A 17,380-nucleotide genomic window follows, 5' to 3' on the forward strand; every position below is an offset into this window, starting at 1 on the left:
ATTAGAAGAAGTGGGTTCAATGTAGACAAAAATGTTCACATTTTATAAATAACTTTAAATTATATGTAAATCTCTCGGAACAAGCCAAAAACAAAAAAAAGCACTGGAAACACGTAATGCTCTGAAAGCATTGAGATTCATGTAATTTTCTTCCTTTATTTTTTATTGTTTCTTCAATTTTCTTTTTTCTCTGCCAGCTAATCACATTCATCTTGTTCTTGTGGCACTGAATTAATAAAGCATTGATAATAATAATTGACGGACTTTTATTTTGAAAGTCTCGCGCAGCTGTTTTGTTCGGCCGCGGAGTTTCCGGCTTCACTGCGCTACTTTGACGTAACGTGAAAGGTACGTTTATTTTGGTTCCTGTTTTGTTAAATATAAACACATTCAGCACAGGCTTTTCCTGTTTAATTTACAGTCGCCTAATAACACTGGACTAAATGCAATAACTGACGCTGAAATACTGCTTTATAGTTCGGCTGTTGAGTTAAGGTAAAGATGATGTTTGCGGAGTTTCAGTGACGTCACACGATGCTCAGCGAAATGAAAGTGAATGTGAGCTCGGATCTGCTTTGCTTCGGTGCAGAATGAAGCTCAGGGTGAGAATCAACAAACAGAGCAGCAGGCTGGAGCTGGACGGACCGGAACCGACGCTGTCCGAGCTCAGAGGCCGGGTCAGAGACGCCCTGCTGCCTCGGTGCGGACTCGGGTGAGTTCCAGACGCTTCTCTTGGTTGTGTGTGTGTTAGGTTTGGGTTTCTGATCAGATATGGATTAACATTAGTTGTTCTGGTGGTCAACAGCCCATGTTGTGTTCTGAATGCATGTGATGCTGGTTACTATAATATCTGTTAATATTATTAGCTGGGTTTTCCAGATGGGTTTGTTTTGATCTTGCACAGTCATGTTGCTCACACTTTCATTTCTTCTGTCCATCTGAAGCAGCTCTCATGTGTGTGTGTGTGTGTGTGTGTGTGTGTGTCTGCACAGGTCTGATGTGGACTTCAGTCTGTCTCTGAACGGGAAGGAGGTTCTGCTGGACACGGGACAGACGCTCTCCTCGTGTGGGGTTGTTTCTGGTGATATGATCACTGTGATCTTGCCCGAGCAAACACAGACTGCCCCAGAAACCTCGAGCAGAGCAAACACAGCCACGTCCAGCGAGGAGGTGAGCTCTGACCGGAAATAATAATAATAGTTTATTACAACATTATTTTTAAGGAATATTAGAATTTTAAAATATTGTGAGATATTTAAATATTTTTAAATAAATATTTATTTATAAAATATTTAGCAGAATAAAATATTGTGCCTCACATGATGATGTTAATATTTATGCAAAATGAAAGAAATTGTCAAATTTTGATTCGATTCGGTGTTATTTTAGTAACAACATACTATTATAAATTTTTACAAATATTTAATTTATTTATTTATTTATTTTTTTAAATATGTCCATATAGTTAGTATTATTTTTTGTTTCAGTTTAAGTTATTTTAGTACATCAAGTTAAACTAAATAAAAATAAGAAAAGTTGTTTTTTGCTTTTGTGTATTTTTTTTCAGTTAATTTTTATTTTACTGAAAGTAATAATATATTTTATGGTTTTAGTTAACTATAATAACTCTGATTTGATTAAATTTTATAGGATTAATTAAATTGTTAACATTTTGTGCATTTGTGATTACCACCGTTTTTTGATAATAAATTGTATTAAATCATAAAACACAAAATAAAATAAAAAAACATACAATGGACTACAAACAATTTCTCACAAAAAAAAAAAACCAGAAGGCTTGTTAAAATTATGACTTATTAAATTGTTAGTGTTTAATGAATTAATTTGATTGGCATTGTTTTTGATAATCATAAATTGTTTTTTTAATCATAAAACAGAATCCATTAAAATAAAAACAGACGAAACAGAATTTCTGAAAATATAAAACATATTTTATATGGTTCTATTATTGTTCAAATTGTAATACATTATTACATTGTTTTATGAGTTCAGTTGATTAGACATATTTTTTAATAATAAATTAATTACACAGTAAACACAGATCCCAGAAAAATTTACACAGGCAACACAGAATTTCTGAAAAACTTAAACACATTTAATAGTTCACTATTATTGTTAGAATTTGTAATATTGATATATTATTAAATTGTTAAAATTTTGTGAATTCAATTGAATACATAATTTTTTTTAATCATTTAAATGTTGGAGTGTTTTTTCTTACGCACCTATCAATTTCTCAGGTGTGCTGAGTTTGTGTTGATTGTTTATCATTTAAATGTAAAAAAAATAAATAATTTATCACAGAATTTGGGAAAAAATAAAACAGATTTCATACGGCTCTAAAACTGCAACAAGAATCAAAGAAAAGAAACTGAAATGATGCCATGAGTCAGCGTGTTTGTGTGTGTGTGTGTGTGTGTGTGTGTGTGTGTGTGTGTGTGTATCTGAGTCCTCACAGCAGCCTTTGTCTGTGTGCTGTCTCAGGCTGAAGCCAGCGGTGGATCGAACAGCAGCGGTGTGAGGGATTCTGGGATGGAGGAGTGGGTGGAGGATGAGGAGGGTGTGTCTCCGCCGCTGCTGTGCTGTGAGACGGAGGATGGAGTGATTCCTCACGCGCTGGAGCGGCTGCTGGACTCCTCGAGCTGCAGAAACCCGTCTGACTGTCTGATGCTGACGGTGCATCTGCTGCTGCTGGAGACCGGCTTCCTGCCGCAGGTCACGACCCCTGCTGACCCCTCGCACGCTCTCCGAACCCCAGCACATTCAATTAGAGTCAATGATATTAATTAACAGAATCGAACAAATCTGATGTGGGGATGTACATTTTTAGAGATTTTCATAATCATAATAGAGCTTCAAACGAACAACCAAATAATCGATGAATCATTTACATGAATACATACAGATTTTCAAATTCTAAACACATTTTTAACTGCAGTGTAAATATGAATTTTACAGAAATATATAACTTAACTGTAATTGTAGTTTCATCCATTTATAAATAGTAAGAGCATTTTAATAGACTAATGTTTGGTAAAAAAATAAAACTCTTATTCTTTTTCCAAGAAACCTTTGGCCACTACTATTGTTAAAATTAGTTCAGTTTATTTATTCATTTGTATTCAATTTATGAATTCAACTGATAAGACATTCTTTTTGATTATTAAAATGTAATAAAAAAATTAGAACAAACAACACAGAATACCATTAACACATTTGTGACTCCAATGTAAATATGAATTTTACAGAAATATATTCTTAATAAATATCTATAATTGTAGTTTCATCCATTTATAAATAGTAAGAGCATTTTAATTGATTAATGTTTGCTATTATTAATGTTATATTGTATCTAGAAAATACAGAAAGCACATTCTTTTTAATGATTAAAATTTAATTTAAAAATAACAATGAAAAGAATTTGGGAATAAATAAAACGATTTCATACGGTCCTAAAATAAGTAAGTAACTAAAAAAAAAAATTTTTTTTTAATGGATTGAACAACATTTCCAAACATTTCTTCTGCGCTTTAAATTTCAAATTATGACACTGTATGAACTTACATTTAAAGTTGACTTTAATGCATGCATTCAGTATTAATTACCAAATTCTAACTTCACGTTTTTTTCTTTGAAAATCAACATTTAACATGCATAACAACATATTAGTCTGTTAAATGTTATTAATCGAAAATCAATAAGATAAATCAACAGTTAAAGACACATTAATCACAGATCATTTTGAACAGAACTCCTGAGTCTCTCATTGGTTGTTCTCTCTCTCTAGGGTTGTAATGTGAAATCAGGAGAGATGCCGATTGGCTGGCGGGCAGCAGGGGGCGTGTACAGACTTCAGTATGCCCACCCACTTCTGGAGAACAGCGTGGTGTCGGCGGTCGCCGTGCCGATGGGACAAACCCTCGTCATTAATGGTGCGTTCATCTGCATACGGCAGCTGTTATTAGTCTTGCTTCGTTTGATTTGATCAAGTGTTTATTTATTTGTTGTGAAACAGCTGTTCTGAAGATGGACAAGAGTATGGAGAATTCACGCAAGCTGGTGCTGAAACCAGAGGATCATGTGACTGCTGATTGGGAAGGTAATTTACATAAAAAACCAACAAAAGTAAAACTTTAACTAAAATTTGTGAAAATGGAAAATAAAATCTAATTAAAAAATATTAACAATATAATAGTATATCAATAACACTCATGTAAACACAACTTATATTAATAGTTATGTTAATAAAAATACAATTCTAAAAACTAAATGTGACCCTGGACCACAAAACCAGTCATAAGGGTACATTTTTTGAAATTGAGAATTATACAACATCTGAAAGCTGAATAAATAAGTTTGTTAGGATATGACAATATTATAAACACAAATTATATTAATAGTTAAAATAATGAAAACATTCTAAAAACTATATTATAGACATTTTTAAAAAGTAATAAAGATATTTTTAATATCTATACCTAAAATTAAAGTGAAAAGTGAAAATATAAAATCAAATTTAAAGGGGTCATCGGATGCAACATTCACTTTACAAGTTGTTTGAACATAAATCCATCCATCCTGTAATGATAAAAATACACCAAGTGTTTTTTTTTTTTAAATCCCCTTTCTCAAATCAGGAAGTTTTCTCAAATCAGGAATTTATGAATCTTTACAAATTGCCTTTCCTAATGATGTGCTAGTTAACCAGTTTCGCTTACAGTCTGCTTGTCACGCCACACAAGAGAGGGGCGGAGTCAGCAGAGCTCATTAGCATTTAAAGCAACATGGACTAAAAAACAGCTTGCTGAAAACAGAGCTGATTTTGACAGGGCAAAGGTGTTTTTTACACTACCATTCAGAAATTTGAACCAAAGTATGTTATAGACTTTTCATTAAGACCCTAAAGAATCATAGCAACTTGTGGAAAATGGGCATCCGATGACCCCTTTAAAATATTAACAAAACCTATAATAGTATACTAGTGCTGTGAAACGATTAATCGCAATATAGTAATATAGGTGTGTGTACTGTGCATATTTATTGTGTATATATAAATACACACCCATATTTTGAAAATATTCACATGTATATATTTATATAATTTATATTATATATTGGTTAGGGTTATTGGTTAATATATCAATATAACATATATATATATATATATATATACACACACATATACATGCATGTGTTTGTATTTATATATACATAATAAATGAACAGTACACACATATATATTATGTAAACAAAAACTTTAATTTTGGATGTGATTAATCGTTTGACAGCACTAATAGTATATCAATGATACTAAAATAACACTCATGTAAACACAGCTTTTATTTTTTGGACAAACTGTATTATTTTTTCTTTTGTTATTTTCTCTAGTAGTTGTCTGTATCTCACAGCTGCTGCTGTTTTTAATCGGAGCATCTCAGCAGGTTTTGTGTGTGTTTCTGCAGGTGGCTGCGCAGGCGTCGTCTACACAGACTTGCGCAGACTGTCTCGTCTCTTTAAAGATCAGCTGGTGTATCCGCTCATGGCTGCCGCCAGACAGGGTGATTATTACGATTCCTCTCTCAGTGCTAATGTCACACGCAGGGTTTAATGAGTGTGTGTGTGTGTGTGTGCAGCGCTGGGTCTGCCGGCTCTCTTCGGTCTGGCTGTTCTTCCTCCTGAGCTGCTGTTGCGTGTTTTACGGCTGCTGGACGTCGTCTCTCTCATCTCACTGTCAGCCGTGTGCCGAGACCTGAACGTCGCTACCCATGATCCTTCACTCTGGAGACACCTGCTGCACAGAGACTTCCGGGGTAACACACACACACAGACACACACACACACACACACACACACACACACACGTTTGTTTCTGTGAATTGTGGGGATTTTCCATTGACTTCTATTACTTTTATACTGACCAAACAATATTTTGTGCAGCGCTGAACATTGTAGCAAATCACAGACATATCTGTTGATTTCTGTAATGCAATGGCCAATCAGAGGAGTTTTAGTGAGTCAGAATCACTCACCGCTCAGAACGTCAGTGTTCTTCTTGTTCAGTCCTGAGTTCTGGAAGCTCACGAATTATCATCATTATAATGAACTAAGTGTAGCGGTGATGTAAATAAGACATTATTTATGCCGTGTATACAGATTCATCGATTATAGAGGAACTTTCTGAGATCGCAATAAACTGAAATGAGTGACAGCTTCGCTCTTTGCACACTTTCTTTGCTGTATATTGTCCGTTCAGAATTTGAATAAAAGTTTTGTTTTTCATGCTGCTAAGAGGACCAATGCGGTGTACTTGCAGCATAGTTTCGGGAGTGACATCCGCATATTCTCTCGAAATATCGCAATGACTGACATAGTGATAATCATAACTATGGACTGGACAAAATATGATATGTCAAAATAGATGTGCATGAAAGCAAAGCACCCTCACTAATTTCAGAAGCACCTACAGGGATTTGATTCTGAAACAGAGCATCCTTCCAGAGCTCTGTCTTTATTTTCTTTCTTTCTTTTTAATATATATATATATATAAATGGGTCGTGTCAATTTAAAAATAAAAAAATTGGGTCGCTCTTAAAAAAACCACTGCCCTAACCCAACCCTACCCCTTATAGGAGACTGTGCATTCTGTATGATTTATAAGTGTTTTGAAAAGTGGGCACATGGGGCAATGTCCTCATAAGTCAGCTTCACCTTGTAATACCTATGTCATTATACAAATTTATGTCCTCATTTGTCACAAAAATTACACAAACACACACACACACACACTCACTCTCACTCTCTCTCTCTCTCTCTCTCACACACACACACACACACACACACACTCACTCTCTCTCTCTCTCTCTCTCTCTCACACACACACACACACTCACTCAAGTACTGAGGAGCTAAACCATTCAGGGCTTTATAAGTAATTAACAAGATTTTAAAATCTATCCGATGCTTGATAGGGAGCCGGTGCAGTGTTGACAGAACCGGGCTAATATGGTCATATTTCCTGGTTCTAGTAAGGACTCTAGCTGCTGCATTTTGGACTAACTGTAGTTTGTTGATCAAGCGTGCAGAACAACCACCCAATAAAGCATTACAATAGTCTAACCTTGAGGTCATAAACGCATGAATTAACATTTCTGACTTTGAGAGCATAAGTCACAATTTAGATATATTTTTAAGATGAAAAAACGCAGTTTTACAGATGCTAGAAACATGGCTTTCAAATGAAAGATTGCTATCAAACAGCACACCTAGGTTCCTGACTGATGAAGAAGAATTGACAGAGCAGCCGTCAAGTGTTAGATAGTGTTCTAGGTTACATGTGGGGTTTTTAGGTCCGATAATTAACACCTCTGTTTTTCAGAATTTAGCAGTAAAAATTACTCGTCATCCAGTTTTTATATCGACTATGCATTCCGTTAGTTTCTCAATTTGGTGTGTTTCACCGGGCCGCGAAGAAATATAGAGCTGAGTATCATCAGCATAACAGTGAAAGCTAACACCATGTCTCCTAATAATATCTCCCAAGGGTAACATGTAAAGCGTGAAAAGTAACGGTCCTAGTACTGAGCCTTGAGGTACTCCATACTGCACTTGTGATCGATATGATACCTCTTCATTCACTGCTACGAACTGATGGCGGTCAGATAAGTACGATTTGAACCATGCTAAGGCACTTCCACTAATGCCAACAAAGTTTTCTAGTCTATTCAAAAGAATGTTGTGGTCGATAGTGTCGAATGCAGCGCTAAGATCCAGTAGAACTAATAAAGAGATACAACCACGATCAGATGATAGAAGCAGGTCATTTGTAACTCTAATGAGAGCAGTCTCAGTACTATGATACGATCTAAATCCTGACTGGAATTCCTCACAGATATCATTTTTCTCTAGGAAGGAATATAATTGTGAGGATACTACCTTTTCTAGTATCTTTGACAGAAAAGGGAGATTTGAGATCGGTCTGTAATTAACTAGATCTTTGGGGTCAAGTTGTGTTTTTTTTAATGAGAGGCTTAATAACAGACAATTTGAAGGTTTTGGGGACATATCCTAATGACAATGATGAATTAATAATAGCCAAAAGAGGATCTATGACTTCTGGAAGCAGCTCTTTTAGTAGTTTAGATGGAATCGGGTCTAACATACATGTTGTTGGTTTAGATGATTTAACAAGTTTATACAATTCTTCCTCTCCCACAGTAGAGAATGAGTGGAATTGTTCCTCAGGGGATCTATAGTGCACTATCTGATGCGATACTGTAGCTGACGGCTGCAAGGATACAATTTTATCTCTGATAGTATCGATCTTGGAAGTGAAGTAGTTCATAAAGTCATTACTGCTATGCTCTTGTGAAATGTCAACACCTGCTGATGCTTTATTTTTCATTAATTTAGTTACTGTATTGAATAAATACAGAGGATTATGTTTGTTTTCTTCTAAAAGAGACGAAAAGTAATCAGATCTAGCAGTTTTTAATGCTTTTCTGTAGGATAGGGTACTTTCCCGCCAAGCTATACGAAATACCTCTAATTTAGTTTTCCTCCAGCTGCGCTCCATTTTCCGGGCTGCTCTCTTTAGGGCGCGAGTGTGCTCATTATACCACGGTGTTGGACTCTTATCCTTAATCTTCCTTAAGCGTAAAGGAGCAACCGTATCTAAAGTGCTAGAAAAGAGAGAGTCCATAGTTTCTGTTACATCATCAAGTTCACACAAACACACACACACACACCCTGTGTTATGTGTTATTGTGCACTGATGAAGTGTCAGTAATGCGAGTTTTGTGTTGTTTTGCAGTGTGTTTACCTGCAGGAAATCAACACCGAGACACTGACTGGACGGAGGTGAGCCAAACACAGCTCTTATTCATACTTATAAACCAAATCCTATAATGGCTCATTATTGTCACTTAATAAACATTAAAAAAAAACCTGAGAATTAATTAGGATCATTTTAATATAAGAATCGGCAACTTTATAATCAGAAACATTCATTAAAGTAACCAAATTGAAGAAATTAATGGCAATTCAGTAATCAGATTCAGATTGATTTATTTTTAATTATAAAATAATTAATAGTTGCATTTTTGATGTATCTGTTTTTCTTATAATTGATTTCTCACTGAGCTGTGATACAATCTAAATTAATATTTTGTATTTATTTAAAATTAAATTATAATACTTATAAATACATTTGAAAAAATCTGTGATTTTATAATGTAAAATGTAACAATTATTTAAAACCAAATTGAAACTAATAATACAGAGAAATGAATGATGATCATGTTGATAAATAGATGGGAATCTGTCATTATATTCCATTTTACAATGGAAACCTTACAATTAATGTATATTTGATAATTATAATATTATCAAAACATAATGATAATTAGTAATGTTATTAATTCATCTACTATTATTACTGTTGTCAATTAGTTATACTTAAAGATAATAATTATAATATTATTAAATATCAAACCATTTAATAATAATAATTGGTAGTAGTAGTATTATGAAATAATTATAAAAGAAAGCTGAATTGTTGTACTGTTGTAAATAACAATTGTACTGTAAAATAAATGAATGTTTATTAGTTTACCTAAATGAAACTAATAATAGATAAATAGATAAATGTAGTGATTATTAAATAAAATGTAATAAATTAATCACAATATTCAATTTAGCAATTTATTTATTTTTATATACAATATGAAATTAATAATTGCATTTATTTATTTATATATATATATATATATATATATATATATATATATATATAATGATTTTCACATTATTATTATTGATTTCATTGTTTTTTCTCCCACTATTCTCATTTATTTAAAATGAAATAAATAGATAATAATCAGTGATTTTATAATGTAACCATTTATTTAAAAAAAAATAAATAATAATAAATTAATGGTTAATTATATTAACAATTATAATATTTATTAATAAAAACAAAACGCAATAATACAATTATTATAATTTATGATAATAACTAAATGAATGAAGAAATTTCGATTTATGTATTACCTGTTGCCAAACTAAATTGAATATTATATTTGTAATTGTATTAATTAACACAATTCTAAACTCCTAACTGTCCTTTTTTGTCCTCAGCTTTACAAAAAGAAGTATAAGCAGAGGAAGGAGAATGAACGCAGGGGCAGATGCCGCTTTTACCCGCCTCACGTGCCTCCGATCTTCCCTCTCACCCCCGTCCCGTCCGCTCCGGTTCCTCTTCCTCTCTATCCTCCCGGCATCATCGGCGGAGATTACGACCAGGCGCCCGTCATCCTGCCCCGCCCACGCTTCGACCCCATTGGCCCGCTCCCGGGTCATCTGCCAGGGTTGGGCGTTCCCATTGGCCGACGGAGCCTGAGGCCGGGAGGAAGTCGACCGGCGGACATCAGGAGAGGTTTCATTTGAACACTTTAAATGCTTATTTTTCTAAACAGGAAGAGATCATTATTTTTTGTTCTTCATTAATTAAAACATTCCTGGGACATTCAGACCGACAAACACACCGCAAAGATTCATTACAGGAATAATTCACCCAAAAACACAAATGATGCATTATAGTGCAAGATGTGTTTAAGGCATAAACAACATTCAATAAAAAGTTAAGTTGTGAGTTTGATTGCTTTGTCAAATCTGAGATTATATTTCAGTAATGTCAAATTATAATATTTGATTACATTGCCATGATCAAATGTTATTTAATTTGTATTAAAAGTTTAATTTACAACAGTAACATATTTCAAATTGGAGTTCAAATAATAATTATAATTTTATTATACTGTTTGGTAATATTATTAGATAATTGTTTATTTTATATTTTGTCATTTGTACTGTAAAACAGTCTTCTCTTTTTATAGTTAAATACAATAATTAGTTTAAAAAATATTATTAGACTTAAAATAATAAAATGCTCATTTTTTTAATTTTACAGCACGATTGTAATTTACAAAAGTAATATATTTAAATATTTTCATTAGTTCAAAATTATTAGTATTGTGTGATATTATTTGATGATTTGGTGTTTGATATTTTACAGTAAAATTATAATTAGTTAAAACAGAGTTAAACAATAGTTTGATAATATTATTTGATAAGACAGTAATTATCAAATATTCATTTTTATTTTACAGTACAATTGTAATTTACAACAGTAATATATTTCAGTCTTTTTTAGAATTAGAGTTCACATGGTTATAATAATAATTATTTTTAGGCATTCCACGTGATGAATGTGTTTAAGGCACAAACAGCATGGACTGAATCTGCAGACGGACAGAGTTTGAGTGTTTCTGTGGCTCAGCGAGTGTTTGTGTCCACAGCATCAGTGTTGCTCCACACAGGCTTGCGTTTCTCCAGGAACGCCCGGATGCCCTCCTGAGTGTCCCGCAGGGTCAGGTTCTCCAGCATGGCTTCGGCAGCAGAGGCGTAGGCTGCGTCCCGGCCCAGAGTCATCTGTCTGTGAAACACGGCCTTCCCCAGAGCCACCACGGGCCGACTGCTCTCACACACCCGCCGGGCCACGGCCAGCGTCTCCTGCTCCAGCTGCTCCTCCAGCACCACCTTACTGACCAAACCATGCAGCAGAGCGTCCCGAGCCGAGACGGGGCGGCCCGTCAACAGCATCTCCATTGCAACCTGGACACAGGGCACATAATCATACTACTTTCTTCTACATTTACATATGTGACCCTGGACCACAAAACCAGTCATAAGGGTCAATTTTGTAAAATTGAGATAATAATTGAGAAATAATCTTTCCATTGATGTATGGTCTGTTAGGATCGGACAATATTTGAAAATCTGGAATCTGAGGGTGCAAAAAAAAATCTAAACATTGAGAAAATCTCCTTTAAAGTTGTCCAAATGTCCAGCATTTTTTTTCAAGACTTTTGAAATACTCACTTCTATCTATCTTATAATATAATATCTCTTCTTCTATCTTCACTCGAAATATTAATATTGTAACTTGTAGTTTAAAATACAATTATCAAATATGCATTTTTAGTTTTACAGCAAAATTATAATTTATGACAGTAAATTCATTATTTTTAAAAATTGTTCAAATAGTTCTTCTTTGTCTTATTATTTGATAACATTTTAGATATTTTATCATATTTAATATTTTAGAATTATTATCAAATATTTTAATATTACATTTTTGAGTCAAAGTGTAATTTACAACAGTAATATATTCCAGTTTTTAAATTATTTAAATAATAATAATAATGTTTTGATAATTGGACAGTTTCAATTTTACAGTAAAATTGCAATTTACAACAATGACATTTTTAATTAGTTAAAATATATTCTTATTATATGGTTTGATCATATGATAATATTATAATTATTATCAAATATTAATTTATTTTACAGTACAATTGTTATTTACAACAGTACAGCCTTTTATAATTATTTCATACTACTACTACTAATTATTAGTAAATGGTTTGATATTATTTAATAATATTATAATTCTTATCTTAAAGTATAACTGTAATTGACAACAGTAATTAACATTACTAATTATCATTATATTTTGATAATATTATAATTATCAAATATACATTTTGTATTTTTCACTAATTTATTTTATAGTAAAATTATAAAATAGTAATAACAATAATTATTATTTGATAATATTATAATTATCTTTTTATTTGTTACAATAGTAATTTACAACTAATATATTTCAGTCTTTATTATAATTAGTTAAAATAATAACAAAAATATGTATTATTAAAATAATAATTTAAATTATTATGGCTATTATTATTGTCTTGTTATCAATAATAGTATTAATATTATTATTAATGTGGCATTAAATTAATGAAATATAAACTTAAAATCTCAGCAGGTACTTCAAGTTAGTATCTTTCTTTAGATCCATTTAAATGTTAGTGAAGGTTATGACCATCCTCTCTCTCTCTCTCACACACACACACACACACACACACACACACACACACAGAGGAGTGAGCTGACCTTTCTAGGCACCGCTCGTCCTATGGCCACTCCAGGTGTGGAGCAGAACAGGCCTACGTTGACTCCAGGTGTAGCGAAAGTGGATTTATCCGACGCTATAGCGATATCACAGCTGGCCACTAACTGGCAACCCGCCGCCGTGGCAACACCGTTCACCATAGCGATGACCGGCACTGGGATGTCCTGGATCAGGGTCATGACCTTTGAGAAAGAGCAGAGTTTATTCCACTGCATTCACACACACACACACACACACACACCAAAGACTATAGAAACACAAAGACGGTTCACTCCTATGCTTATGAATGAGAGAAACTGCAATAGTCCCGCCTTCTAAATGAAACAGCCAATCGCTGATCGGTAAAGTCATCGTGTCACTGCAGAAGCTCCGGTTCCCATAGAAACCTGAGGCTGGACCAGCCAATGCACAGACTTAAGCGGCTGGTCTAGCCTGAAAAATCAGCTTTTTAAACGCTATTTGAGCAGAAGAAATAACATTCACGGAGCAGTTCATTTCAGATTTTGTTGCTGATTTGAAATATGTAATTTAATTGTGAGTTCAGCGAGCAGTTTTTACATTTAGTCATTTAGCAGATGCTTTTATCCAAAGCGACTTACAAATGAGGACAAAAGAAGCAATCAAAACTAACAAATAACAAGTCTCGGCTACACACAGCAAGGTTTGCTTTAATTATATAATAAATAAAAAGAAAACAGATAGAATAGAAAAAGAATAAAGCGAGCTAGTGTTACAAGCAGTTAGTAAATGAATAGAGTGCAAGTCTAAAAAGTTTTTTATTTTTATTTTAGAATAGAATTAGAATAGAGAGTGCTAGAGTTAGAGGGTCAAGTAAAGATGGAAGAGATGTGTTTTAACCGATTCTTGAAGATGGCTAAGGACTCCTTGAAAGGGACTTTGCACACACACACACACACACACACGCAGTGATTGACCTCTGACCTCTGAGCAGGTCTGGAACACCCTGCTGTGATGGTCTCGGCCCCGAGCGGCTCTCAGCTCCTTCAGGTCGTGACCGGCGGAGAACACGGGGCCCCGCGCTGCAGAGAGACACACACGGTTACTGCGGACGCCGGGGGTCTCACGCATCTTTCTGCAGAGGAACGTGAATGTTTGCCTGATATGATGATGACGCGCAGATCGTCTGAGTGTGAGTCTGTCTGCAGGTTCTCTCTCAGAGACTCCAGCATCGCCAGAGACAGAGCGTTCCTCTTCTCAGGGTTATTCAGGACGATCCTCCTGGATTCACACACACACATGCACACACACACACACAAACACGCACACAGACAGACACAGACACACACACACAAACACGCAGACACAGACAAACACGCACACAGACACAAACACACAGACACACACAAGCAGACACACACACAGACACACATGCACACACACAGACAGACAGACAGACACACACACACACACGAACACACACAAACACGTACAGACAGACAGATACATGCACACACACAAACACGCACACAGACACACAGACACAAACACACACAAACAGGCACACAGACAGACACACACACAAACACGCAGACAGACACACAGACACAAACACACATGAACACACACAAACACGTACACAGACAGACAGACACAAACACACACAAACATGCAGACAGACACACATGCACACATACGCAGACAGACACACACACGCAGACACACATACAGACATACATGCGCACACACACAAACACGCACACAGACAGAGACACACAAACATGCAGACAGACACAAACACACACACACACACGAACACACACAACCACGTACACAGACAGACAGACAGACACAAACACGCAGACAGACACACATGCACACACACACAAACACGCACACAGACAGACAGACAGACAGACACAAACACACACACACACACACACACACACCAGGTAAGATTTACTGCTTCATTTCCACTGAATTAATCTTTATTTTACAGTACAATTGCAATTTACAACACTAATGTATTACAGTCGTCATTTTAAATTTTTTAGCATAATAATAGTAATTATTGAATAACTAATAATATTTTTATAATAATTCACTGATTTGTGAATAGCTTAAAATAATTTAAAATTGTAATTTATAACAGTACATTCACTATTTCCTTTAAGTTTGTCTTACTACTTGATAATATTTTAGATATTTTATATAATATTAATTATTTAGAATTAAATATGAATATTTAATTTTAGAGTAAAATTTTAATGTTTAAATTTATTCATAATTTAAAAAATAAATAATAATAGTTGAATAATAATTCAGATTTGGAAATAGTTTTTAAAAAATGATGTTATTTTGCAGTAATTTAAAACTAACATATTAGTCTTCATTTTATAACCAGTTAACATAATAATAATTAATAGAATAACTGTTCACACTGATTTGTGAATAGTTAGAGATTAATTTGTGACAGGGCAGACTAAAGAATGATTCACGAACTGAGGCTGAAGTGTATGCTAGACATTTACCTGATGAAATATAATATAGTGCACATCATAATAACTAGAAAAATGCATATTCACAATAACAATTCGACAAGCCTAATAAACTTTATGTCAATTGTTTTGTTTGTGAAGTGCACTGTTTTCTCTATAAACAATGGCATTTGAGACAGAGCTAATTATGATTTAAGTGTCCAAATAATGTTAAGGTCACAGTAATAAACTATGCATTAATATCGAAGGACTGCAGAATTTAAAGTGGGCTTGTTTGGGGTCAGAGGTCACGCGAGTTCCAGCACCTGATTCCGTCCTGCTGCTCTCTGAGGGTCAGAGATGAAGAATCAGCGCTCATCTTCCTCCTCAAGATCCTCCAAGACACCCCGAAGCACTTCACAAGGTTTGACGCTTTGTAAAATCCGCCTAAAATCATATTTAATTATCGTTGAAATGAGCAGAGTATAGAGGACTTCTGCACCACCGGATACGCGGATTATATTCAAAATAAAAGTCTTTTATTTTGAAATTTCGAAACAGTGAATGTTCACAAACGCAAATACAAAGTGGATAAAAGTGCACAGATTATTATAATCAACACTATAGAACCACTAAATAAAGCAATATAAAAGTAAGTAAATAACTAATAAAAATGTCAGGGGAAAAAAAACTTTATACATAGTGGAAATGTCTAGAAATAAACTCCATGTAATTCACACAGTTCGCCGCAGGAGGGCGATGAAACTCAAAATGTATATTACAGATATAACAGATATTTAGTAAATAAATAGTAAAGGAATTATGAGGGGTTAAAAGGGAAAGATATTTTTTTGCTTCTCATGGTAATCGACAATTTTTTAAAGTATTGCACAATAATTGTACATTACATTAATGCATTAATTAATTTTCATACAATTCTCGAATTCTAAATGTTTATTACAGATCTAAAATATATTTATAGTAAGTTAAAGGGGTAATTTGACATGCTTCTCGTGGTAATAGACAATTTATTAAATATTAAATCAATGCAAAATAATTTAATGCATTTAATGTTTTCCCATGACTATAATTAAAGATGTAGAAATAATTAACAGCAGTGTAATTCATACAATTCACCGCAGGAGTTCATTTCATTTGCATTTTTAAAAATGTTATATTTATGAAAAATATGTTTTGTCGCCGCACAGTATGATCAATAATTTATTAAATGAGTTTGAATCAATGAAAAAAATATTTAACATGAAGTTTCAAACAGTGTAATTCTCACAATTTAGCACAGGAAGGCGCTCAGATATAAGAATATATTTCTACAGAATAAAAGCCAATGCTACTCAATAAAAGGGCGGTTTTCCAGATGATTTATTTATTAAATGGAAAGTAATTTAGTGCAAGGTTTTCCTCTGAGTCGCGGTATATCTGTAGAAATAAATCGCATTAATGTAATTCACACAGTTCACCACAGGAGGGCGATGAAACTCGAATTATAAATGTAAACTACAGATGTAAATAAGTTAAAGAGGTCATTTTACATGCTTCTCATGGTAATTTACAATTTATTAGATATTTTATATGGTTCTATTATTGTTCAAATTGTAATAAATTATTAAATTGTTTTATGAGTTCAATTGATTAGATGTACTTTTTAATAATACATTTGTATTAAATCATTAAACAGAACCCAGAAAAAGTTACACAGGCAACACAGAATTTCTGAAAAACTAAAACACATTTAATAGTTCACTATTATTGTTAAAATTTATAATATTGATATATTCTAAAATATAAAATTTTGTGAATTCAATTGAATACATCATTTTTAATCATTTAAATGTAATTAAAAAAATTAAAAGAGTAATTAAAAGAGTA

At 33.6% G+C, this 17,380-nt stretch overlaps 2 protein-coding genes across 4 annotated transcripts; one reads left to right on the forward strand and one right to left on the reverse strand.

The window, feature by feature from the left end:
- Positions 1-294: 294 nt before the first annotated feature.
- fbxo7 (F-box protein 7) lies at positions 295-10,676 on the forward strand. Of its 3 annotated transcripts, none has more exons than XM_058773845.1 (10): positions 295-348; positions 590-712; positions 993-1,170; positions 2,506-2,736; positions 3,809-3,953; positions 4,037-4,120; positions 5,484-5,579; positions 5,655-5,831; positions 8,832-8,878; positions 10,157-10,676. In XM_058773845.1, the coding sequence occupies exons 2-10, from the start codon at positions 591-593 to the stop codon at positions 10,463-10,465; spliced, it is 1,389 nt and encodes a 462-aa protein (XP_058629828.1). In that variant the 5' UTR covers positions 295-348; position 590; the 3' UTR covers positions 10,466-10,676. The 3 variants fall into 3 exon arrangements, with proteins under 3 accessions (XP_058629828.1, XP_058629827.1, XP_058629829.1); XM_058773844.1 differs by having other exon boundaries at positions 334-348; positions 478-712; XM_058773846.1 differs by lacking the exon at positions 295-348 and adding an exon at positions 355-495.
- A 483-nt stretch (positions 10,677-11,159) lies between these two features.
- Positions 11,160-16,010, reverse strand: echdc3 (enoyl CoA hydratase domain containing 3). Its single transcript, XM_058773847.1, has 5 exons — positions 15,820-16,010; positions 14,176-14,297; positions 14,001-14,098; positions 13,040-13,240; positions 11,160-11,692 (listed from the first exon to the last, which is right to left on the reverse strand). Exons 1-5 carry the CDS (start codon positions 15,948-15,950, stop codon positions 11,354-11,356), a joined length of 891 nt encoding a protein of 296 aa, XP_058629830.1. The 5' UTR covers positions 15,951-16,010; the 3' UTR covers positions 11,160-11,353.
- Between the last annotated feature and the right edge of the window lie 1,370 nt (positions 16,011-17,380).

Source organism: Onychostoma macrolepis, chromosome 04 (genome assembly GCF_012432095.1).
Source record: "Onychostoma macrolepis isolate SWU-2019 chromosome 04, ASM1243209v1, whole genome shotgun sequence".
NCBI classification, from domain to species: Eukaryota; Metazoa; Chordata; class Actinopteri; order Cypriniformes; family Cyprinidae; genus Onychostoma; species Onychostoma macrolepis.